Raw genomic sequence first — 25,192 nt, 5'->3', positions numbered from 1 at the left:
ATTGGGTCAATGAAATATCTAACTTTTTTGAAATCATATTTGTTATTTTGACCATGCAAAAATATATTAGGTGAAATTTTTTTTTCAAACTGTTGCTTTTCGACAGAAAGTGGATTCTATCACGATATTAACATTTAAAAAGTGAATTTTAGATAAAATTAAGCAATTTCATGATATTAATGAGTAGTGTGTGAGTTTGCGAGATAGTGTGTGTTAGTGAGATTGTGTGTGTTAGTGAGAGAGTTTAGTGTGTTAATGTGAATGTAATTTCATGAAATAAATAAAATTAGTTGAGTAATCCATTATTGAATGAAAATTATAATTGAGTCTAGTAATTAAGTGAAAAATATATAAAATAATATATATAACACATAAAGTATAATTGTACAGTACATATATAATAAAAGTATTCGAATTGCGATTATGTTTTTATACAATAATATAAAATGATTCAAGTACATGAAGGATTAGCGGTAACAGACTTTCTCTTCACAAATGTCCCTTGATTATGATCACGGTGCAAGTATGGAGCATCATCATTGGCTAGCAGGATGCATGGATCAGCATTTACTTCGAAAGGTGGAATGGTAACAAAATTATTATATTCTTCTAAAAAGTCTGTCTTGTCCTCCACTCCAACGATGTTTCTCTTTTCTGATAGAACTATGTGTCGCTTAGGCTCATCCTTTTGCTTGTTTATCCCCTTCTTTGGCTTGCTGGACATGTCCTTAATGTAGAAAACCTAAGCGACATCCTGGGCTAGGACAAATGGCTCGTCTCTATACCCAAGATTGTTGAGATCAACTATTGTCATCCCATACTCATCTTTTGTTACCCCTCCTCCAGATAGCTTAACCCATTGGCAACGAAATAGAGGCACCTTGAAATTGGGACCGTAATCCAGCTCCCATATCTCTTCAATGTAGTCGTAATATGTGTCTTTTTTTCCATTATTGTCCGTGGCATCCATATTGAAAGGCCCTTGTTTGGTTTTGGTAATTGAGTGACAACTTAGGTGGACTAATAAGTATTTATGTTGAGATACACAGGAGATTAGTCCACACAAAGACAATAGTATGAGCGACATATGCCATGGAGGAGAAATGGCTAAGGGTTGATGCTATGCTCATATAGTGTGATGGAGGAACTCATTGCATATGAGACATGACATGGAGTTATGTGACCAAAGTGGAGAAGATCAAGACAAGGCTTGGCTTGATGGACCGGTTGCAATGGAGAAGGGCAAGTCAAGGCTTCGAAGCGAGGGACCGCGAGGCGGTGAAGCTTGGGCAAGATTTGGCGCCGATGGACCAATGCAACGGTGAAGAGCGAGCAAGGTCAAGATCGATGGACCAAAGAGGTCATGTGATGATATGGAATGGATCATATCATTCAAGGAAGATCAAGCCAAGTGTTGACTCATGAAGATGATCAAAAGGCTTGATGGAGTTTGGTGCTTGTGTGGCATCAATATTTGGGAAGATGAAATGGAATGCGCAAGACAAAGGTATGACTTGTAGGGCATTTCATTTCACCGGTCAAAGGTTGTGTAGAGAAGTGCATGACCGGATTTAGGATAGATGGCCGTACTATCAAGAGGGGCAAACTTGTTTGCATATCGGTCATCTAGTGCCACTTGAGCGATCTAACATTGCGTTGTTGCTAGGATCGAGTGGCGTGGTGAGATCAAGTGAAAATCCTTTGAAAATGATTGTGAAATGCTAACACACATGCATATGGTGATGTTCACGTGGTGGTGTTGGCACATTTGCAAAGGAAAAAGAGTTGGAGTTGATGTTGATCAACTTTGGGAAGCAAGAAAGGTTTTTCGGTTTTCTCCGGAAATTAGGTGGTCTCTTGGAGTGGAATACTGCTTTGATCCATTGTGTTTTGGATCAAGTATTTAGTTGGGTTGTGTAGCCCTCTGAATTAGCTTTCCATAGAGTCCAAAATCACCTAATTTGGACATCGGAGCTAAGAGTTATGGCCGTTTTACCGAGGTACATTTCTGCTGGAAATAGACCTGCGGACGGTCCGCCCTTGGGGGGCGGACGGTCCGCCGTTATCTCGGATAAGCTCGAACAGAGCCGTTTTTGGCTCTGTGGGTGGTCCAAAATGACCTGCGGACCGTCCGGTCCATGGGGGCGGACGGTCCGCCTTTAAAAGCTGAAACGGGCGCAGGAACTTGGTTGTTTTGTCTTGGGTGTCCAAAATGAACTGCGGACCGTCCGGTCCTTAGGGGCGGACAGTCCGCCTCCTACTGAAAATTCTGGGACAGAAACACTGCAGTTTCTGTGTGTGCTCACGTTTTGAACTGCGGACAGTCCACCGGTCACTTCCAGATTTAGTCAGAGACGTTTGCAAATCGGTTGGTTCTAAGTTTTGAACCGCGGACAGTCCACCCCAGGGGCGCGGACAGTCCGCCCGGGGCTCTAACGGTCGACTCTGACACATAATCATTGCAGTTCTAGCCGTTGGTTTTAAATGGCGGACGGTCCGGTTTTTGTGAGGCGGACAGTCCGCGAAAACTCAGCTTTCACAGGATTTGAGTGTAACGGCTAGTTTGGGGCCTCCCTCTATAAATAGAGGGTGTGGCCGGCCATTTGAGAGGTGTAGAGCACCTTGGCGACTTGGTGTCCATGTGTGAGAGTGCTTGAGAGCCCTTTACTCACTCTAACTTGATAATAATCATCCGATCGAGTGAGAGAGCGATTCTAGTGCGATTGCTTTGAGAGATTGCATCGAGTGGCACTAGGTGATCGTGTTGCAAGCCGGTGTGCTTGTTACTCTTGGAGGTTGCCACCTCCTAGACGGCTTGGTGGCAAGAGACTCCGTTTAAGCCCGCAAGAAGTTTGTGCGGTGCTCCGGAGAAGAGTTTGTGAGGGGTATTGTGCTCACCCCGCGGGAGCTGCGAAGAGCAACTCTAGTTGAGCGAGACGTGAAGAGCAACAAGTGGTCCGGCCGGATCATGTGCTAGAGCTCGGTGTGAGCACTCCACGTGGGAGAGTGTGACTTGAGAGTCACCACTAGCAATAGGATCGGTGGCAACCTTGGAGCTTGTCTCAACGGGGATTAGCTTGGTGGCAACCAAGTGAACCTCGGGATAAAAATCACCGTGTCAACTTTGTCTACTCTTCTCGGTGGTTTGCATTCTCCAAATCACAAGCATTGTATTTACATTCTTCTATATCTTGTGCTTGTGTAGTTGCTCTCTAGTGATTAGTTAGATTGTGTAGCTTGCTAATCAACTTCTTGCTTGTGTAGTTAGAAGTAGAGATCCTAGTGTAACTAGTTAGCTTGTGTAGCTTAATTAGTTGCTCTTGCTTAGATTGTGTAGCTAAGCAAGTTGAGCACTTGGATTTGGATTGTGTTTCCTTGTCCTTGAGCATTTAGTGAGCTTAGGTTTGGCTTTGTGCTTTTGCTCATTAGAATTGTTTAGGAGCTCCCCCGGTTTGTGAAGTACTAGTGCTTAGGCTTGTGTGACTTGGCATTAGAATTATTAGGAGAGCTCTTACTAGCTTGGCACTCCATTTGCTTTGTGTAGGATCCTTTTTGGAGGTGCCTTAGAGTCATAGTTAGAGGGGTGAAGTCTTGGCTAAGCGAATAGTTTCAATTCCGCATAAGTTTCGGTTAGCCGGCGTAATTAGTTTTAGAAAGGACTATTCACCCCCCTCTAGTCCGCCATCTCGACCCTACACATATGAACACCGCTGTTTTGGTTGGTACTCTTTTTATCTTGGGCTATCGTATAAAATGTGTTTCCATTTATCTCGTACCCTTGGTATGTTAAGATATTCCAAGATGGTCCCCTAGCCAATAAGAACAGTTGTTCACTTATATCCATGTTATGCATTAGATGCTTCCGCAACCAGCTGCAGAAAGTGTTCATGTGCTCACGTGTAATCCATGCCTCAGACTTTTCCGGGAAATTGGAGAGCAGAATTTTCTTGTGTTCCTCGATATATGGGTCAACCAAGGATGATTGTTGAAGAACCGTATAATGCGCTTTCTTGAATGAGAAATCATCTGTGCAGACATAAGATTTCTTTCCTAATGTACCCTTTCCAGTTAGTCTCCCCTCATATCGTGATTCAGGGACTCCAATCGGTTTAAGGTCATCAATAAAGTCAACACAAAAGTCAATGACCTCCTCAGTTCCGTAGGCACTGGCGATGCTTCCTTCTGGACGAGCTCTATTACGAACACATTTCTTGAGTACCCCCATGAACCTTTCGAATGGGAACATGTTGTGTAGAAATACTGGTCCGAGAATATCAACCTCTTTGACAAGGTGCACTAGAAGATGTGTCATGATGTTGAAGAAAGATGGTGAAAATATCAGCTCAAAGCCAACAAGACATTGCACCACATCGTTTTGCAGCTTTATCAAATTCTCCGGGTCAATTATCTTCTGAGAAACTACGTTGAGGAAGGCACATATCTTCACGATGGTTAACCGGACGTTATCAGGCAGAATCCCCCGCAGCACAACCGGAAGAAGTTCGGTCATAAGCACATGGCTGTCATGGGACTTGAGATTTGTAAATTTCTTCTCTGCCAAATTTAAGATTCCTTTTATATTGGGTGAGTATCCATATGGAACCTTTATACTGCTCAAGCAGTCAAACATGGTTTCTTTCTCTTTCTTGCTAAGAGTATAGCTGGCAGGACTTAAGTATTGTCGTCCATTATCTCGTTGTTGTGGATGTAAGGCATCTCGTTCTTCCATACGTTGCAATTCTTGACGTGCTTTTACTGTATCTTTTGTCTTTCCGTACACTCCCAAGAATGCTATCAGGTTGACGCAAAAATTCTTCGTGAGGTGCATCACATCAATTGCATGACGAACATCTAAGACTTCCCAATATGGTAGCTCCCAAAATATAGATTTCTTCTTCCACATGGGCGTCATTCCGTTTTCGTTCGGAACAGGGCGGCTACCAGATCCCTTTCCAAAAATAACTTGTAGATCTTTTACCATATTGAAGACGTCTTTACCACTACGGTGCATCGGTTTTGTTCGGTGGTCCGCTTGGCCTTTGAAATGCTTGCCCTTCTTTCGTACCGCATGCCTGATGGGAAGAAACCGACGATGACCCATGTATACAACCTTCTTACAGTGAGTCAACCATATATTATCGGTATCATCTAAACAGTGTGTGCATGCTTTGTATCTCTTGTTCGAATGTCCTGACAAGTTACTAAAAGCAGGCCAGTCATTGATCGTTACGAACAGCAATGCTCGTAGGTTGAAGTTTTCCTGTTTGTATTCATCCCACATCCGTACACCTTCATCGCCCCAGAGCAATAAGAGTTCTTCGACCAATGGTCTTAGGTACACATCAATGTCATTTCCGGGCTGCTTTGGACCCGGGATAAGCACTGGCATCATGATGAACTTTCGTTTCATGCAGAGCCATGGTGGAAGATTGTACAGACAAAGAGTCACAGGCCAAGTGCTATGACCACTGCTCATCTCACCAAAAGGATTCATGCCATCCGTACTCAAACCGAACCTTATGTTTCTCGCATCCAAATCAAATTTAGGGTACGTTCTATCTATTTTTCTCCACTGGGACCCATCAGCGGGGTGTCTCAACATCGAGTCTTTCTTGCGTTCCTCTTTGTGCCATCGCATCAACTTAGCATTATCTTTATTTCTAAACATACGCTTCAAACGTGGTATTATAGACGAATACCACATGACCTTCGCAGGAACTCTCTTCCGGGGAGGCTCCACCTCGACATCTCCAGGATCATCTTTTCTAATCTTGTAACGCAATGCACTGCATACGGGACATGCATCCAAATTCTCGTACTCGCCTCGGTAGAGGATGCAGTCGTTGGGGCATGCATGTATCTTTTGCACTTCCAGTCCCAAAGGGCAAACAAGTTATTTGGCTTCATACGTTGTGGCAGGCAATTCATTGTCCTTAGGAAGCATTTTTTTAACAAGTTTGAGTAATTCACCAAATCCCTTGTCGGATACACCATTTGTCGCCTTCCATTGCAGCAACTCCAAGGTGGTGCCAAGTTTCTTAAATCCATTTTGACCATCTGGGTACAACAACTTATGGTGGTCCTCTAACAACTTCTGGAACTTCAACCTCTCCGTTTCACTCTCACAGTCTGCCTGCACATTGTGCAATGCCTGCCCCAGATCGTCACTGGGATCATTTTCTGCTACATCTACTTCGGGCTCTTCCATGGGAATATCGTCATCGAATGCACCGATTCCAGCATTCCCGGGAAAGTGGTCGTCAAAATCTTCTTCTTCATTGTCTTCCATGGTAACCCCCTGTTCTCCGTGCTTCGTCCAACAAACATACTTCTTCATGAAACCATTTGCGAAAATATGGCTGTGTAGGATTCTTGAAGATGAGTAATCCTTGTTATTGTTGCAATGAACACACGGGCAGCACATAAAACCATTCTGCTTGTTTGCCTCAGCCACAGACAAAAAATAATACAGGCCATAAATGAATTCTTTCGAACGTCGGTCAGCATTGTACATCTATTGCCGGTCCATCTGCATTTTAAATAAATCGATTTGAATTCTTTACACGTATCGAATAAATAAAATATATCAAACCTAAATTAAACTAAATGTAACATAACATGAATAATTAAAAGATATGCAATAGCGCATCGTGTATCCCTGAAAGGTAGTGCCATCACCGTTGGATGGAGATTAACGACGTATACTTGTTTCGAAATAAAGATTTTTTTAGCTTCTAGATGGTTTCAATGTGAGCCTGATTAAATACATCACTAGAGTGTCAAAATAATCCATTCATAATACAAAAAATTCTATAATATACTCATTTCATTAATTCATTCATGAATAAAAAAATCAACTATCCACAATATGGTCATATATACAAGTACATCACATGAAGTGTCTACACTCATTCAAAAAATTTCTACTATCCACATACTCATCTAAATCTAAAAGAAAATCACACCTAAATATGCAATCTAGCTAGCTAAATGTCCAAGAAATGAGCTAGTTACATATTTTCTCTATTTCTAAAGCATGAAATGAGCTATACAAGCCAAGGAAGAAGAGAAAAACAAACCCCAAACCTTTAGCGCAGATGGATGGACGGGGAATCAAAGATCTTCACAAATGTGGTGAAGAAATGAGAAAGAACTCCTCTATCCCGAGCCAAGAACAGCAAGAAAACAAGTGAGCTGAATGGCTCGGGCGGAGGGAGAGGGAAGGGGATAAGGGGCCCAAGGCCTTTTGTCCCGGTTGGAGACACCAACCGGGACAAAATGGGGGTCTTTTGTCCCGGTTGGTGGTTCCAACCGGGACAAAAGGCTATGCGGGCCTTTTGTCCCGGTTGGAATCACCAACCAGGACAAAAGGCCCTCATTTTGTCCCGGTTGGTGTCTCCAACCGGGATAAAAGGCACATGTCCCCCCTGCTGGCCCGGCTAGCCGTTGGACCCGGGACAAAAGCCACCTATTATCCCGGACCCAAAGGCTGCCGGGACAAATGGCCTGGAACAAAAGTCTGTTCTGTAGTAGTGAGAACATGCGTATAAGCAGAGACATAGCATTAGCACAACGTTCCTTTTGAGATGTTTCAGCGGAACTTATTTTTCAAGTGTTACCCTGGCATTCCCGTATCGGCCCATGCGACCAGCCCAAGCTGGATTCTGTTCAAGCCCATGAAAACAACTTGATTTTCAGGAGATTCTTGAACCAGCTTAGTTGATCCACCTTCTCTGCAAGTCATGGCTTGTAATGAAGCAGTTTCTTTGGCGCTTGATATGGATGTGCATAAATGTGTCATAGCTTCAGACTGCTTGGAAGTAATTGTCAACATTCATAAGCAGAATTTGTGTGCATACTCTGCGATCCTAAAGGAGATTAAGGCTAGGAGTGGGCTACTTCAGGAAGTAATTTTCAAGCATGAAGGTAGAAGCTCTAATTGTGAGGCTCATGTTCTTGCTAAAAATGTTTGTAATATGGCACCTGGGAGATATGTTTGGCTCCTAGAGTGTCCAGAAATGATACATGTACCTCAAAACATTATTGAGTAAGAGCCTACATTCCTCTCAAAAAAAAAGGAGATTCTTGAACCATAATTTATTTTTTTAAAAGAAAACTTGTTCGGATTAGATATGTAGCCGAGAAATGTACAAAGCAGAGACTCGCTGGTGAACCATACCCATATTACAATGACATGTGGGGTCAATATGAGTCATTGACACATGGGGTCAGGATGTCAAATCCAGAAAAAACTTACAAATTGAAACCTAATATCTGAAATTTCTCGAAGGACGGGTGTTGGAAGTCTTCATTTCCGGATTGACCATACCTTTTCTGTTAGATGGTGGAAAACGCACGCATGTTAGTCACCGATATACGGCTGTGAAGCGGCGGCCACCGTATGGCGACGGCGATTGTCTTTGCAGACGCGAAAATTGTGGCCAGATAGTCACACGTACGCGGCGGCGATCCAGATACGACACCTCAACTTCAGTTGCAGCTAGTCGCAGGTCAAGTGCATGCAGCAGTGTGGTCTTTTCCCCTTCAGATTCAGTACAAGTAATGCTAGATCGATCGAGCCAGTCCACCCTCCACGTCGCCCGTCACGCATCCAGAAGATGCACGCCGCCCTCTTTATAAACGCCATGGATCAGCATGCCATAGAGCAGCCGAGCTGAGGCCCCTCATCCAGTAGAATGGCGAGTTTACCACGGCAGACGACGACCCTGACGGGCTTGGCTCTCGGGCTAGTGGCGTTCCTCTGCGCCGCCGGCCCGTGCTCGGGGAGCGGCGGCGCGTCCGTGCCCAGCGTCGTCACCGAGGCGTTCTTCAACGGAATCAAGTCTCAGGCCGGGGACGAGTGCGAGGGCAAGAACTTCTACACGCGGGGCGCGTTCCTGAGCGCCGCCGGCTCGTTCCCGGGCTTCGCGCGCGGCGGCTCGGAGGGCGACGGCAAGCGCGAGGTCGCCGCCTTCTTCGCGCACGCCACGTACGAGACCGGACGTAAGCTCACCGATCAAACCGTATCCTGCTTCATTTTCATGATATGATGCCCTGACGGTTAGTTTCTTCGATTTCCATGCACACATGTCCTTAACTGGCAACAGACTTCTGCTACATCAGCGAGATCAACCGGGCGAACGTGTTCTGCGACGCGAGCAGCAGGCAGTGGCCGTGCGCCCCGGGGAAGAAGTACTACGGGCGCGGCCCGCTGCAGCTGTCGTGGAACTTCAACTACGGGCCGGCGGGGGAGAGCATCGGCGTCGACCTGCTGCGGGACCCGGACCGGGTGGCGAAGGACCCCGTGGTCTCCTTCAAGGCGGCGCTCTGGTCCTTGATGAGCAGCGCGCACCAGGCCGTGCCGCGGGGGTTCGGCGCCACCGTCGGGGCCATCGACGGCGGCCTCGCGTGCGGCGGGAGGAACCCCGCCCAGGTGAACGCGCTGGTGGGCTACTACAGGCGGTACTGCCAGCAGCTCGGCGTCGGCCCCGGCAATAACCTCACCTGCTAGGCGTGCCGCGTCCATGGATGGATGGATTGATGGATGCTTGGCTCGTGACCTCGTGTGAAGAATAAATCGCCTGACGGCTGAAGTAGGGAAGGTGAAGAAACCGGGAGGTTCCCGAGTGCGTACTAGTAATACTAGTAGAAATCAAAATAATGCACAGTTGGGACGATGTTATTCTACCTGAATAACGTAGCATTTGCAATGCGCAGCAGAGGGGCATGAACGCTTGGCATCAGGCCATCACAATAATAACGACCAAACGTGTCGAGAAGGCTAAGAGTCTCTAGCTGGCTTCATCGCCTGATTCAGGCAGCGTTTAGTTTCCAATTTTTTTTTGCATAGTACTTGTCACATTGAGTTTTCGAACACATGCATGGAGCATTAAATGTAGTTAAAAAATAACTAATTACACAGTCTAACTGATTCATACGAGATGAATCTAGTGACGTTAATTAATCCATCGTTGGACATTAATTGTCAAGTAACAACAAAATGTGCTACAGTACCCAAACACAAACTTTTTAGGATTGTTTTTCTCGTATTGGGCTTAGTGATTCAGAGCTTTTTTCGCGTGGAGAACTCGGTGATTCATATCGATAACAGTATTTAGACCACCGGACTAGGCTAAGGCCCAACAAGAAGAAACAACAAGCAACCAGCCTACATGTTTTTTCATGGACATGCTCCTCAACTAAGGCTTCCACTAGCCTTAAGGCCCGCGGGCAGAAATGGTCTGGTCCACCGTGGGAGTCCCCACCGCCAACCCTATATATGATGGCAATCACTCCTCCCCCTCCACCAATGGCGCCGCGACTCGCACATGCACCAACTAGAGGAGTGAGAGCTAGGGAGGGGAAGGGTTAGCTGCACCGGTGAGGTCATCAGCAGCCGGAGTAGTGGTCGAGGTTGGGTTTCTAGTTTCAGGGCTCCAATGGCCACCGGAGAAGGTCGGCGGCGGCAACAGGCCCGGCAGAGGTGGTGGTTCAGCCGGCGGCAGAGGCGAGGTGGTGCGGGAGCACCGGCGGCTGAGCGGGGGGGGGGGGGGGCGAACATCTAGAGGACAGTGGCGAGGGTAAGAAGAAGAGCTGGGTCGAAGGCTGCGGGGGGGGTGGTGGGTAGGCGGGCGGTGCGGCGCGGCGGCCAGGTAGCTTCCGTTCGAGGTGGAGAACGAGGGGGCGGAGAACCGGTCGGCTGATGGTGGACCGGATTGGACCTCAAAGCCATCACATTTGATAGGTGCTCCCGTTCCCCATGCACCGCAAAGGCCGACCCCTTTGGAAGCGCGCCACAATCATCTGCGGCTTGCGCTACAAATTTATGACCCATCACCCGCGCACGCGGCCCATTTCATTCTCCCTCTTGCGACCCATGATAGCCCAAGCGCGCACCATCTTCTTCCTCCACCTTCGCCTCTGCTCATCCCACCATGGATAGGGTTATAGGGGTTCAGGGTTCGGGTGGAGTCTCTAGCGAGATCATGACCTCCTAGCTATAGAGGAAGGTCTTGGGTGGAGGATAGCTAGTGGTGGTGACGGGTTATGGGCAGGGCGCCGAGGCGATGGGGCGCCGCGGACCGTGGGTAGTGGAAAATATCCGGTAGGCGGTGGAGGAGGTGGGGGCATGACAACACCGAGCTAAATTAGGTGGCGGAGGATAGTGATGGCGAGCCTCCGGCAGTGGATAGTGGTGGTGAGTCTCTAAAGGTGGGAGAAGCTGGAGACAAATGAGGAAGGATGGTGCAAGGAAGAGACAGAGTTGGGTTGGGCGGGTTGGCAGCAGCGGATCCGACGGCAGTTGGAGGGTGGCACGAGAGTAGGAGCGGATCCAGCGGTGGGTCTGGAGGAGCCCCTCCCACAGCCGCTGGATCTATGGAGCCTCTCCTAAGTTCTCCATATAACTTTTTGACATGAATATATTGCGAAAAGAGGTTAAAATTATTTAGAGGTAGAAGAAAACTCCTAATAATTATTCTGAATCCGTCACTGGTTCCTTGTGCCGTCGTACTCGTGGGCTGTATAACCGGTGGCCCGTCGAGCTCTTCAGACAATTGAGTCCGGATTTTGTCACCTGCAGTGACACGTAACTCCACTCCCGTTGGACGCGTCCCCGAGTGGCCGAGGATTCCAACACGCACCGCACGAGCGCGCAAGGACACCAGCAGCTCCCTCGGCGCATCCGCCGCCCAGCCACCGAGAAGATCGCCGGCCCTGGAGCCAAGCGGATCAGAGCCCACTCCAACAAAACCTCCTCGAACCCCGAACCTCATGCGTGAGGTCATGATACCTGGCATGCGACGTGCACGCATGCAGTGACTATATATATACGTATATACAATATTCCTTTCTTTGGATAATCGACCACCAAATATGATACCTGGGCGACGTGCGTAAGCGTGCACGCAGATAAAACACCAGCGCAAATTACCCAGCAGGTAATTCGTACACGGCGGCGATGCAATAATGGCCAGCAAATCCTCCTCTGCATGTTCAAAACTAGCACAAAAAAAAATACGACTTGTAATGGATTGGCCGAGCTGGCCCATCCTTCACGTGCACGTCGCATGCCATGCGCACTGGCCAAGGATGAAGATGCGCACCGTACCTGGTCGATCTCTATATAACCGCCACCACCAGATTGATGGTTGCCATTGCCATGTCGACAAGCTCATAGCATCATATAACCAACAAAGCGACCGGAGCTAGCTTCTTGTTCAGCATGGCGAGCTCACCGTCGCCTGCGGCGGTCCTGGCGGTGCTGGCCATCTGGCTGGCGCTCCTCTGCGCCGCCGGCATCGTCCCAGCGGCCGCGCAGAGCTGCGGCTGCCAGCCGGGCCTGTGCTGCAGCAAGTACGGCTACTGCGGCACCACCAGCGCCTACTGTGGCGAAGGGTGCCAGTCGGGCCCGTGCACGGGGGGCGGCGGCGGCGGCGGCCCCGGCCCCGGCCCCGGCGCGTCCGTGGCGAGCGTCGTCACCGCCGCGTTCTTCAGCGGCATCAAGTCCCAGGCCGGGCCCGGGTGCGAGGGCGCAGCCTTCTACACGCGGGCCGCGTTCCTGAGCGCCGCGAGCTCGTACCCCAACTTCGCGCGCGGCGGCTCCGCGGCCGACGGCAGGCGCGAGATCGCCGCCTTCTTCGCGCACGTCGCGCACGAGACCGGGCGTAAGTTGGCCGACCCGCGACACACTACGCATAGAATGCGTGGGCTTCAATATATTCATGACGAGGTCTCCTAATCTGCGTGCGTGCTTCTTGTGGCGAGACGGGGACACAACAGATCTCTGCGACGTCAACGAGGTCGGCGGCGCGAGCATGGACTACTGCGACGCGAGAGACGCGGCGTGGCCGTGCGCCGCGGGGCAGGGCTACTACGGCCGCGGCCCGCTGCAGCTGTCGTGGAACTTCAACTACGGGCCGGCGGGGAAGAACATCGGCTTCGACGGGCTGGCGGACCCCGGCATGGTGGCGCGGGACCCCGTGGTGTCGTTCAAGTCGGCGCTCTGGTTCTGGATGGACAACGTGCACCAGCTGATGCCTCAGGGGTTCGGCGCCACCATCCGGGCCATCAACGGCGCGATCGAGTGCAACGGGAGGAACGCCGCCGAGATGAACCAGCGTGTGGACTACTACAGGCAGTACTGCCAGCAGCTCGGCGTCGACCCGGGGAGCAACCTCACCTGCTAGGCCGCTAAGGTGCCGGCCGGCCGGCCGGCGAGGTGTTCGTCTACGCGGCTCGTGAAGAATAAACATGCTCTTCGTAATGTGTGTGAGTGTGTCTCGTCGTAAGGAATATTACTACTTTCGTATTTGCAAAACCACTGATTCCCAACCGGCAGTGAAAAAACTACAGCTCCAATATATGCTGTAGCGATAATATATAAATTTGCAGATATGTGACGGTATTTGTCATTGATCATCACGTGGTTTGCATTTTTTTTTTCATAATTGTCGTGGGCTTTTTTGGGGTATGCACAGCCGGGTGGCGGAACGCACCCGCCTAATCCCAGAGGGAAAGTACTCAGGAAAGTGCTGAGCGATTAGGCCAATCTAGTTTGGGAGCAAGAACACAAGAACACTCGGATTTCTGAGTGGTTCGGGCCGCCGGAGCGTAATACCCTACGTCCACTGTGAGGTGTATTGCTCTTGGTGTGAACGAGTCTATCCTCTGCCCCGGGGGGCCTTTTTTTTCTTTTTCTAGCGAGCGTCTCCCTTTTATAGACCAAGGGGACGCGTACACAGGCATTCAGACCCTGACAGCTGGGTCTGACGTGGATGTATATTATATTACGCAGAAAGCTTTAATGGAGCTACAGCGGTTGAGAATCTCTTCTTGGATACGCTTCATCGCCCTGTCGACTATCTTGACCGAAGGGAGTCTTTATTTGTCCCATCAGCTAGGCGCCCGTTGGGGGCAATGTAACATGCGACGTAGTCTGTCGAGGCTACAATGTAGGCGTCGTAATAGGCGAAGCCGAGCCGTCATGCCCAACTGGCATAGTAGACTGACATACGCGGCGTGGGCGGTGCCAGCGACTGCATTGTGCGCCTTGGTAACACGCGACCAATAGTGCAACCTGGCAAAAGCCGCCTCGGGCTCTGCTGTGGCAGTGCGCACTTCCGCATACCGCTTTGAATGCGGTAGGTAGGCATGGTTTCCAGTGGAAGCCACGCGGCTCCGCGCGCGTGCCCGCACCTGTGGACACATGGCGTCTCCGGACCAGCCCAGGCGGGGTGTCGGATAGTATATGGGGATCCGGGACCCGGCGGGGGTCCGGTACTCCCTAGGAGGTCCGGGGCCCCCAGCTGTTTTGGCTGAGGGCTACCTTCTCCGGGACACGCGGCGCCACCGGACCTTCCCCAAGCGGGGAGCGGGTCCAGGCCGTTTGTCGGGAGAGTAGGGCTCTGGACCACAGGGATCCGGCTGCTCGGCCTAGACACAGCAAGAGGGGGTATCCCAGTCCTCGGGTACCGACAATAATAATTGCCCATATAGTCATAGAGAAACGGTAATGGCCCTATTTGTTTCAGCTTATGGCTGCTTTTGAGGATTGATTTTGAGAAATCCAAATGAATATGGCCCTATTCTATTTTGGAAGCTTTTGGGAGTCATCTGACTTCCTCTTTTTAATTTTTTCAAAATTGAACCATTAAAATCAGCCAAGGACAACATACAGAGCTCACCATGACCAGAATCGGGGGTGTCTATTTATCGCTTTATGCGATTTCCCCGAATCCAATCGCAGAAGCATTGTTTATCTTCTCCACCCCGCCCCGCGTCCTCCGCCCCTGCCCCTTCGTCCTCCGCCCCGACCGGCGGCTCTCGCCGCCGCGCCATCCGCCCACCAACCACCGTCGGCGCATCCCCGCCCATCCCTGACCTCTTCGGCGCCACGCCCCCACCCGGGACCTGGCCTGGCCGCCGGCGCCCACCGCCGGTCGATTCCTCCCCCCACCTTCTCTTCTAGGTCCGGTAGCCATGGAGTCCTCCACCGCCGCCGCCACCCCCAGCAACCTCGGATCCTAAGGCCGCTGCCGCCCTCCACCACCCCTGTCGCCGCCGGCCGCTCCCCCCACCAACCACCCTCGCCGGTCACATCCTACCCCTTCCCCCTCCCCTATCTCGTCGGGGGGCGCTCCCCGCTCCCCTAGCTGGACGTAGAAGACGAACAGCTACGATAGCTCCGCAGGGAGTCGCGCGCGCGATAAATAGACACGACGCCAGAATCACGGGGCGTTAGGGGTAACGCACGTTACCCCGTGTCGATCGGTCGCTGAAGGCATAGTGGACCTGATTTCTCGTTAGTTGGGCCGAAAGTAAGAAACCAAGTTGGCCTAATATATCAGTTCGTAGTGAATATCAAAAATTTTATTAGGCCGAAAGTAGAAAAAAAATTTGCTGGAACGCTCGGAGGTGTGCCCGTTGTGGCCTTTTGCATGCAGACTACGACATCCCAGCAAGATTCTTCCATGTCATGGACAAGTTTGATTGTTAGTTCTTCATTCTTGATGCGGAGAAACTTGAAATGCATGGTGAGACCATCATTCTACCTGAAAAAGTTGTAAATAAGTTGGAGGAGAAGATGGAGAAGAAGTTGGAGTAGATGAAGCAAAGCAATAAACAGTAAGGTACATGCATTTAAACTAAGATACATAAGCATTCGGCACATCTTTTACTTTGCATAAACTAAATTGCATCTTCTAATTTGCAGGGAGACTACTAATGGCTTCAGCTAGCAATGAAGCTTCATTGCTTCATTCAAAACAGTTTGTAGTGTTACAAATATCATGTTTGCTTTCCATGGACTGTACTCCAAGAATGCTTATAAAACATGTGGTAAAAAATTAGCTGCTGAAATTATTGTATTGAAACAATCAAATGGATGATCATTTACCTCTTCCACTGCTGGAATTAGTTCTTGCATTGTCTTAGCATTTTTCTTGTATTGAATAGCTTGGATAGCTCGAAAGAAACCCAAATCTAGAATGTTAAAATCTGGAGAATTTGGGTGGCTGACATATAAGTTTTATGGGTACGGAGGGAGTACTCTTTTAGCGTAAATTCTGCCACACCGGGGTTCAGGAAAGCCGCCGCTAAACAAGCGAAGCCATTCCATCCCGATCCCGCTAAATCGTCAAGCGCGGGCCCAGATCCTCGGCCGCCGCAAGGCTCACCGTAGGGATGAAAACGGACGGGAACGGACGGGAAAACCCCTTAACCATTCCCGTTTCCATTTTTATTACGGGAAACGGGAGCGGAATGGCCAGGTACGGAAACGGAAATGGGATATAACGGTTACGGAAACGGGCGGGAACTGGAAAATCTACCGGAATGCATTATTATTTAATCACCATTCACTTTACAAGAATATTACACTAGACATTTCTTTACACAAGCTATTTTTGTAAGAAATATGGTCAATGTTTCTTGTTTCCTATGATTAAACCGTGAAGTACATGTATTGATGTTGAGGAACATGAGATGATATATGGTGTGCCTATTATTCTTTTCCGGATTTTATAAATATAAAACTAATACGGAATTATCCCGGCTAAAAACGGGATCCCGCAAATACGGGCGGGACCCCTTCCCGCTTCCCGTCCCATTTTCGAACGGGAATTTTTTCGTCCATTTTCATCCATAGCTCACCGCAGGGGAGCCAGAAGCGGCCACCAAGAGCGCCATCTCGGTGCGCTTGGCTCTAAGTGCTTCTCCATCCCACTGCCCGAGCGCTCCTCCGCACCGCCGCTAGTGCCGCCGCCGCTCGCGCCCCTCCGTGCCGGTGCTGGGCGCTGTCGCTGCGCGCGGCCCTGTGTCCTCACCGTCACCGCAAGGCCCTCCTCCCCTCCGCTCACGGCGGTCGCCGTGGAGCACCCTCCTCCGCTCTTAGCCCTGGCCCCCAGCCTCGTGGAGCGGCGGAGATTGAGAGAGGGGGGGTTGGGTGAAGCGCCCCGACCCGAAGATCAAGGCTAAACCATGTATTAATTACCGAATAAGGTCTCCGGCATAATACATGTTACATCAAGTGGAGTCCAGAGTCATACAGAGCTTTATTCAACACATACACGAGGGGTGAAGTGACAACACAACGATACACAGAACAACCATAGGATAACGACTAGCATGACGGCATGGAGGACTAGCTCTTCATCCATCACGGCTCCACTCGATCAGCTTGGGTGCGGACACGATCTACTCATAGTCTTCTGGCATAAAGTCAGGATCCTCTGGAGAAAAATCAACAGGGGTGAGTACAAAAGTACTCAGCAAGCTCCACCTCACCCTATGGGAGGGGAAATGACATGCACGACGCACATTGAGCACAATGCATTAGCAATGCAACTAATGGTATGCAACCCCTTCCCGACACAACCCACAATAGGTAGCTCACTAGTTGTCAGGACCACACCATAGCCTGTCCATACCGTGGACACGGACCATTCGAATGGATTATACACTCTGCAGAGGTCGTACACTGTACCCACACGCTCGACTGCCCGAACGGACAACCGACATAGCCGACACCCAGCCGTGGTCACGCCCCAGCCCGGCCGCACAAACCCTCGGGCCCTGACCCCAATGGTTTATACCCGTAAACCATCCCTGCGACCGTCAGGCTAACCAGTGGGATTAGGCTAAGTCCGGCCCATACCGAAACCTGTGGTCGTACTAAAGTAAGCTAGGTGAGATGTCAAAACAACTCGGTCCTTATGGTTCACCAGGGCAGCAACCATCCATCAACATATCAACTCGAGCCTACCACCACGGTAGCACTCACCTGCCAGTCTACCACCACGGTAGCGCCGACTCCAACATACCCAGCTGCCCTGGTCTCAGCTAGATCCCTTCGTGTCCTATTCTCAGCTCTGGATATGCATGACTACTCAGATGCATGCATGAGCACACTCAATCACTCAAGTACTGGTATATGTAATCGATCCTAGACCCAGGCTACAGCTAAACGTCCTCACATGGATGCAACCGCTCACGTACGGGTCGATGAAACTTGCCTTCGCTTTCGTACGCGTCGGCGGCAGCTTCCTGCTCGTGGTACGGGTCTTCTGGCTCCTTGGCAGGCTCCTCCTCGGTCACTCCGTGATCTACGGGCGAAAACAGCACAACCGGCAAACAAACACAAGCAAGCAATAAAATAAGCTCAAATGGAGATGAAAATAGAAGGAATAGATAGTATATGATTTGAGGAGAGTTAAGCAAAAAGAGTTACGTGAAAAGGAGTTGATATGAAGGAGATATTGAGTTTACAGTATTGATTGGTAGAATGATTTGGATTAAGTGCTCACGGCCTGGTGGGTGTTTTGGGCTTATATTAGTGTTGTGGAGTTAATGGTCGGGGGAGCTGCCTGTCATCTCACCTTGGCGCGGAACAGCTCGAGGAAGAGGGCCAACTGTTGGAGCTTCGTCTCGTGAGTGAGCTGGGCTCGGGAGGAGTGGTTCAGCTAGCGGAGCGAAGCGGCTCGGTGTGCATGGGCTGGTGATAGGGCTCGTCACGGTCTCGCTCCTTTTATAGGCGAGGAGAGCAGCAGCGGCGTCGCGCGGGGACGGGCGACGGCGTGGGCTGCGGTAGCTCGTCGTCAACGCAAATAGTGGCAACACTGAAGGTGCGAGTGCCGAGGCGGCAAAGCCGGCGAGGGCACTGCAGCGGCGTGGACGAGGTGGGGACGTGGGGGTGGGCGGCACGGCGTGGTGCCGGCGGCAGTGCGCGGTCCCGTCGTGGGGCCGGCGTGTCGCGCGTGCCCGAGCGAGAGCGAGCGGGTGAGGCGGTTCGGCGGAAAAATCTCGGCCGGCACTGTGCATGGTGACCCCGATTTATAGCGAGGTGGGTGCTGCCATGACGGGTCATTTCAAGGTCAATGGTGTGGGTACTCTGTGGTTTTCAGGGAATGATGAAGTTATGGCAAAGGGGTAGGCGCTGTCATGATTGTTTGGGAATTATGGCATGGTACGGTGACTCGAGAGACTTTTATGGAAAGAGACGAGATGATTTTTGTCGTAGGTGCAAGCATGCGTATGCTGGTTACTGGAGGGAACGAATGTACTAACGCAAGGCAAGAGTATAAAATAATTTGCCTAGTAATTATGTAATACCTCATATGACGTTAGTATTATTTTACGTTACTAGTTTAATTGCAACATAAGTTTTATTTTAGTGATTGTTGGAAATTGAGGTGGCCCTACTAAGTTGAGGATCTATACCAACTCACTTCAGAGTCGGTCAGTTTCTAATTACTTAGTGTACCGGGTCCTTTTTGACGGCAGAGCCGCCTTTTGCTTCCGGGAGGCAGAGGCTACCAACAGATGAAGCTGGCTTCTGGGTGGCAGAGCCAACCTTCGATGAAGCCCATACCCTTTTGTGATCCCGGGTGACAGAGCCAACCTTCGATGGATCACAATTTATACATTAAGTACTAAGTTTAACCGGGAGACTAACACTTATAAACACACTTACCTTATTGGAGCAACAAAGTTACAAAGGAACACACACATTGTGGTGGCTAACCTAGCACACTCTACCTATGCTTACTTCTACCATGCCCTTGGATGTGTGTGGGATAGAGTGGAGTAGTATGGCATGGCAAGGGGTGGCACCCTCCTTATATAGCCACCCATATCCCCTTAGATGAGTGATACATGTCACACTCTAGAAAGTTCCCTACAAATATCTAAGTTCCCTACAAATATCTATTTCTAGAAAATTCTAAATTTTACCATGACAAGAAAATATCCAAGCTTCATGTCTTCTTATGATTCTTGTGGAACATTCTAGAACCTTGTCATGGTGAACAAAATTATGCCATGGTTTATCCTTATTTTTATATAACCCTATAGAAGTTTGCATTATATATTTCAACACTCCCCCTTAATCGTGATGAAAACTAGGATGTTACATTGGGGTGGGAGTGTTGAGGGGCACAGAGAGACGCGAGGATCCTCTGCAGTTGAGTCCCTGACGTGTGGGCCCGGCTCCACACGTCAGTGAGGGGTAGTACTGCAGAGGAGTTGCTTCTGTAGAGAGAGGGAGGAGGGGAAAAGAAAGGGAAAGAGAAAGAGAAGAGAGAGAAAAGGAAAGAAGAAGAAATGAAAAAAAAAATATTTGGGCCTTTCAAGAGGCCTTTCGGGAGTCGAAGACCCCGAGCGGGCCCCAGCAGCCTCCAGCGCAACCCAATCCAGCAATCCCTTCCCCTCGCCTGTCGGCTTTCGCCGCCGCTTCGTCCGACCGCCTCATCCCTCTTTTCCCTCCGCCTCCGCGTCCCCAATCCTCCGCCGCCACCGTTGGCCTCTGCAGGTAACCACCCGTTGATTCTTCCGTCTTGTATTGTTTGCTTCCTGGTTGTATGCGCCTCTTTCGTTTGGCTATTTGGTTTGGGATTAGGGTGGGTGGGTGGAGTATTTTTCCATTTTCCAGTTCTTTCGGATTGCTCGGGCTAGGGAGGGTTGATGTGGGCTGCAGGGCCTTTCTTGCGGTCTGGTTGCTCATCGAACTTGCTAGGTAGATGGCATAGTAATTAGCTATTAGTTGGATAACTGGATGGTGATGTACTGCAGCTGTTGATTGATGTTTGCCCGCTGAAATTGAGAATTACCGGATGCTAAACGTCCCAAATTCGTGGCGCAGCTTGCAGCATGTCGAATATAACTTATTGTTAGGAGTACCCGTTGGTTCATACATTGGTTTTACCCAGCTTTCAAGATAAGCATCAACCTGGCGTTCTGACTGATTCGAATATCCTAAAGTTCATCTATGTTGGTGTTACCAGTTAAACATGACCTCCACCGTTTAATGTTTAATAGGGGAAAAAATATTCCAGCATTCTTTCAGAAGTTTATATCCACGACATCCATGCACAAACCAAATTCTGAAATGAAAACATATAGACCAGATCAAATTCTAGTATGATGACTATCGGATTTCCTTGTTCTGTTGTGGCAAATTTGTGTCTTCTGATGAATGATCATGATTACGGGTGACTGAAAATTTCAATGCCATGAGCCCATGAAACTGAAGTTATGTCCTTCTGCTCTATATCAGTAAAGTTTATACTGATTTTATTTTTGACAAGCTACATTCTTGTCTCAGATTGCCGTGTGCCTGATACTTATTCATATTTTAATCCCACAGTTTTGGCTTTAAGCTACTCTGGGATTCAAGAAGTCCGGAAACATGAGCTGTTTCCAAGCTACAATGCACAAACCTCATGGCATGCACACTGCATACAGGCCAGTAGCTGGTCTTGGAAGGACCCACGTGCTGCTTGGTCGACATTCTATGTGCCCACATTCAACCGGATCTTGCAAACTGCAACAACAACTATATCCAAGGCTTGTTCTTGTTTCTGCTTGCTATAAAAGGGTTGGTCCTGTATATGCCTCGAGTGGAAAAGAGAATCCTGTCAATGACGTAAGTGAATTTTGTTGCCTTTCCCTGAATTATACCTATGTGTTTCCCATTTTAAGCAATTATCATGCCATGACTGTATTTTACCTTATGCGGTCCATACTTGCCATAACAATGTTATCAAATGAATGGTCGTAGGTCATGATAAAAGGCACATATCTGATATCTTATCACTTCTGTTGGGTTCTCGTTGTTGAATCGAAATTCTGGGTGTTGTTAAACTTCAATGCTTGTAGGTCATGATAAAAGGCACATATCTTATCACTTCTGTTGGCTTCACGTTGTTGTATCGAAATTCTGGGAGAGTACTAAATTGGGAACTTGTATACTCCTGTATGCCTTAGCAATTAAACAAGTTTGACCTGGTTTTGGTACTCTGTTGTGTTGAGTATTTTGGTTGATATTGACTGTAGGTTTCATCTTTCATGTTATAATAATATATGACTAACAGGAATTTCGTTTAAGATAACTTCTTATAATTTCATTTGGTTAAACTTGTCCACCAAAATACCAGATAGTTTTGTGATATAAGAGAAGCCTATTAGCATGCGCAGAAGCTTCTCTACAAATCATGTGCTAAATTTATTACTACCTTCTTTCAGCCTTTCTCAATGGAATCTTTGAACAAAGCTATGGCTCAAGCAAAAAGACCAAAGTCCTTGCAAAACTTGTTGAGAGAGCAGATGGATAAGATTCGAGGACAGGGATCTGGTGGAAATGGAGGAAACAAAAACCGATTTGGAGGTAGTGGTGGTGGTTCTGATGGCCCAGAGGATGACTCTTTCAAGGATTCGTTATATGAGATGATCCAGATTTTGATAGCAACTATTGCCTTCATACTTGTGGTACCTTCATCACTTCTTTTTCCTTGCATTGCTCCCTTTTCTAAGAAAATGATATATTTTATAGGTGGACAACGTTGTTAGCCCACAAATTCCCAAGCTCTTATTAGTTCCAGATACACTATGTTTGAACAACTAGTTAGGTTATTCCCTGTTTGGTTTGAAATATGTTCTGTATTGATAGGTGGTACTGATCATTATAGTAGTGTAGCATTTCAACTATCTTTAGTAACATTTTTCTCCCACATCATCAGTTCATTCAGAAGCAATAATAAGGATTGTTGAAGCACAGAACTGCGAAATTTCCTCTTGATTAGCTTAATGATACATGCATACAGCATGCTTTAAACTACTTCAAGTCTCCAACTGTAACTGTGGTTTCACTTTTGTCAAGAAAACGCCGACCCATGTGGTTTATAAGGTAGATGCTAATATCTAATACCTCAGCTGTAGCTTGACAGCAATACAGATGAACATGAGTAACATGGAAACTATTCTCTTGGTATATTCATCGCTCGAACTGTTCAGTATTAATGGGAACTATTGTTCTGTCTGCTGAAACAAGAATTGTGCTTACAATCCATTTCCTCAATAGGAGTACATGAGTATGCAGATGCAATTGTCTTGGTTCAAACTGTTTAGGAATCCTGCATGCATAGGGCTTTTTTAAGTCTCTCTTCTGCTTCCTTTATGATGCAGTATGTCCACATAATAAGAGGGGAGGAGTTGTACCGCCTTGCTAGGGACTACACCAGATATCTAGTGACCGGTAAGAGGACAGCTCGACTGAAACGTGCCATGCTGAACTGGCGTGATTTCTCCGAGCGCATCACCAAGAAGGATAGTGCACAGGAAGAGGACTACTACGGAAGATCAATCTCTTCTGAATCCACATGGTGGCAGCAGCCCAAACAGCTTGCTCGTCGTTTGGAGGACCTCTGCAGAGGCTATTTGCGCCCTTACACCCAGGAGTCGTCGTAGATCTGGTGCTACACTGTTTTGTCGGCCTCTGAATTTTCTCATTGTGGTGATGCATAGGTGTGTACTAGCTGCTTGAAATTTGAGGGTAGCTTTGACGATCTGCTTCCGTTGGTCGTTCTGGGCTACTGTCGACTGTTGTGGAATACATTCGCTGTCCGAGGTCAGTGTTATAGCCTGTTAGGTTCAGAACGGAATGCGGGGGGTAGTTCCTGTTCAATTTTTGCAGTGCTAGTACTTTGCGAGACCCGGCTGCTATGGTGGTCTGCCGGTCAATTGTGTCAGTGATATGCTGGTGGCAAACTTGAATGCTCCATCTGACGAATCATAACTGCACAAGCGCCAAATGATGGTGTCTCGTAATCGCCGCGCTGCTCATTGCAAACTTCAGTCGTGATGTCATGTCCGACTGTCTTTTTTTTCTTTTCGTTTTTGAAACGGTCTGCTCCCTCCATCCCTAAAAAAATGCAACTCTCATTTCCAAATGAGTCAAATAATTTCAAATTTGATCAAATTCATAAAAATACTAACAATTATGTCTCAACATAGATTTAGTGTGAAAATATATTACATAATTATTAATCTAATGATACTTATTTTATAATATAATTATTAATATTGTCAAGAAGTGAGAATTGCATTTTTTTTTAGAGACGGAGGAAATAAGTAGGTGTCGTGGTGCTGCAAACCACGGCCGGGTGGCGGAAGGCACCCGCCCTAGCCCAGAGGGTGTGTACTCAGGGGGTAGCTAGTCTTAGATCGATCTCCCTTCAGAACACAAGAAACACAGCAGGATTTAGAGTGGTTCGGGCCGCCGGAGCGTAATACCCTACATCCACTGTGTGTTGTATTGCCTTCCCACAAGCGTGAGGAGGTGCGAGAGCTTGAGTCTGTATTGTGGAGATGATGTGTGAACCTCCTCTGCTGGCCTTGGCTCTTGCCCAGCCTGAGGTTTTCTAGCGGCGCTCCCTCCTTTTATAGATCAAGGGGGAGCGGATACATAGGACGTCGATGCCCCGACAGGTGGGCCCAACGTGAATGCGGCTACAGTGGTAGCGAATCTTTCCTTCGATATGCGTACTGCTGCTCTCCTGTCACAGGGGTCTTCTCTTGTTCCGTCAGCTAGGTGCCCGTTGGAGTAGCGTAGCTTGCGGCGTGGCCTGCTGAGGCTATTATGTAGCGTCATAATGGGTGAAGCCGAGCCGTCGTATCCGACTGTTACGGCAGACTGGCAGACGCGGCATGGGCGGCGCCATCGGCTCCACTGCCTTGGTAATACGCGATCAATAGTGCCGACTGACAAAAGCTGCCTCGTGCCCAGAGGCAGCAGATCCCGCCTCAACCACTCGCACTTAATGCGGGTGGGTGAGGGAGCTTCCAGCGGAAGGCTGGCGCCCGCGCCCGCGTCTGCGTGACACGTGGCGGCTCCGGACCCCACCCGAGCAGCTTGCTGAGCCGAGAGCTCACGGGGGTCCGGATAGGCACGTGGAGGTCCCGGACCCGCCTGCGGGAGTCCGGATGGCACGTGGAAGTCCCGGACCCGCCTGCGGGGGTCCGGGTCCGCAGCCACAGGTGCTGAGCATTTCCACCTCTGGGACACGTGGTGACACCGGACCCGTCCCCAAACGGGAAGCGGGTCCGGGACCGTTGGTCCGGTGAGATGGAGTCGGAACCCAGGAGTCCGGCTGCTCAGCTCCTTAGGGCGTAGTTACGGATAACTACGCGAGTCTTGGCACAGTAGGAGTGGGTACCCCAGTTGTAGGGTACCGACAGTGGCCCCCGGGCCCGCCTCGGGAGAGGCAACGAACCCGCAGGTGGGGCCACTACTGTGAGCAACTTGGCTGCTTCTGGCACCCAGCGGTGCGCGCCGCAAGGGTCTTGCCCTGCATCGTCCATCCTTTGGGTCACCTGCTGCATCATCACGTTTGGACCTGCACATGACTCAAGGTAGATGCTT

At 49.1% G+C, this 25,192-nt stretch overlaps 3 protein-coding genes across 4 annotated transcripts; all 3 read left to right on the top strand.

Moving 5' to 3' along the window:
• Positions 1 to 8,641: 8,641 nt before the first annotated feature.
• On the top strand, positions 8,642 to 9,821 carry LOC120683390 (endochitinase B-like). The gene is made up of 2 exons (XM_039965468.1): positions 8,642 to 9,003; positions 9,108 to 9,821. Exons 1-2 carry the CDS (start codon positions 8,697 to 8,699, stop codon positions 9,509 to 9,511), a joined length of 711 nt encoding a protein of 236 aa, XP_039821402.1. The 5' UTR covers positions 8,642 to 8,696; the 3' UTR covers positions 9,512 to 9,821.
• A 2,402-nt stretch (positions 9,822 to 12,223) lies between these two features.
• LOC120683391 (endochitinase B-like) lies at positions 12,224 to 13,323 on the top strand. Its single transcript, XM_039965469.1, has 2 exons — positions 12,224 to 12,665; positions 12,781 to 13,323. The coding sequence occupies exons 1-2, from the start codon at positions 12,224 to 12,226 to the stop codon at positions 13,185 to 13,187; spliced, it is 849 nt and encodes a 282-aa protein (XP_039821403.1). The 3' UTR covers positions 13,188 to 13,323.
• A 6,816-nt stretch (positions 13,324 to 20,139) lies between these two features.
• Positions 20,140 to 23,598, top strand: LOC120682357. Of its 2 annotated transcripts, none has more exons than XM_039964210.1 (4): positions 20,140 to 20,305; positions 21,140 to 21,418; positions 22,018 to 22,260; positions 22,957 to 23,598. In XM_039964210.1, exons 2-4 carry the CDS (start codon positions 21,182 to 21,184, stop codon positions 23,236 to 23,238), a joined length of 762 nt encoding a protein of 253 aa, XP_039820144.1. In that variant the 5' UTR covers positions 20,140 to 20,305; positions 21,140 to 21,181; the 3' UTR covers positions 23,239 to 23,598. The 2 variants fall into 2 exon arrangements, with proteins under 2 accessions (XP_039820144.1, XP_039820145.1); XM_039964211.1 differs by having other exon boundaries at positions 20,153 to 20,305; positions 21,098 to 21,418; positions 22,957 to 23,413.
• The last annotated feature ends 1,594 nt before the right edge of the window (positions 23,599 to 25,192 follow it).

This window comes from Panicum virgatum, chromosome 7N (genome assembly GCF_016808335.1).
Source record: "Panicum virgatum strain AP13 chromosome 7N, P.virgatum_v5, whole genome shotgun sequence".
In the NCBI taxonomy this organism is placed as follows: Eukaryota; Viridiplantae; Streptophyta; class Magnoliopsida; order Poales; family Poaceae; genus Panicum; species Panicum virgatum.
The sequence above is the reverse complement of the archived record's forward strand: the minus strand, read 5'-3'. Positions and strand labels throughout refer to the sequence as shown.

Excerpts from the sequence above, each read along its gene's own strand:
- LOC120683390 (XM_039965468.1), top strand. The coding sequence starts at position 8,697 with ATGGCGAGTTTACCACGGCAGACGACGACCCTGACGGGCTTGGCTCTC. Across the intron at positions 9,004-9,107 it reads CGCCACGTACGAGACCGGAC|ACTTCTGCTACATCAGCGAG; the intron begins GTAAGCTCACCG and ends AACTGGCAACAG.
- LOC120683391 (XM_039965469.1), top strand. The coding sequence starts at position 12,224 with ATGGCGAGCTCACCGTCGCCTGCGGCGGTCCTGGCGGTGCTGGCCATC. Across the intron at positions 12,666-12,780 it reads CGTCGCGCACGAGACCGGGC|ATCTCTGCGACGTCAACGAG; the intron begins GTAAGTTGGCCG and ends GGGACACAACAG.
- LOC120682357 (XM_039964210.1), top strand. The coding sequence starts at position 21,182 with ATGAGCTGTTTCCAAGCTACAATGCACAAACCTCATGGCATGCACACT. Across the intron at positions 21,419-22,017 it reads AAGAGAATCCTGTCAATGAC|CCTTTCTCAATGGAATCTTT; the intron begins GTAAGTGAATTT and ends ACCTTCTTTCAG. Across the intron at positions 22,261-22,956 it reads CTATTGCCTTCATACTTGTG|TATGTCCACATAATAAGAGG; the intron begins GTACCTTCATCA and ends TTTATGATGCAG.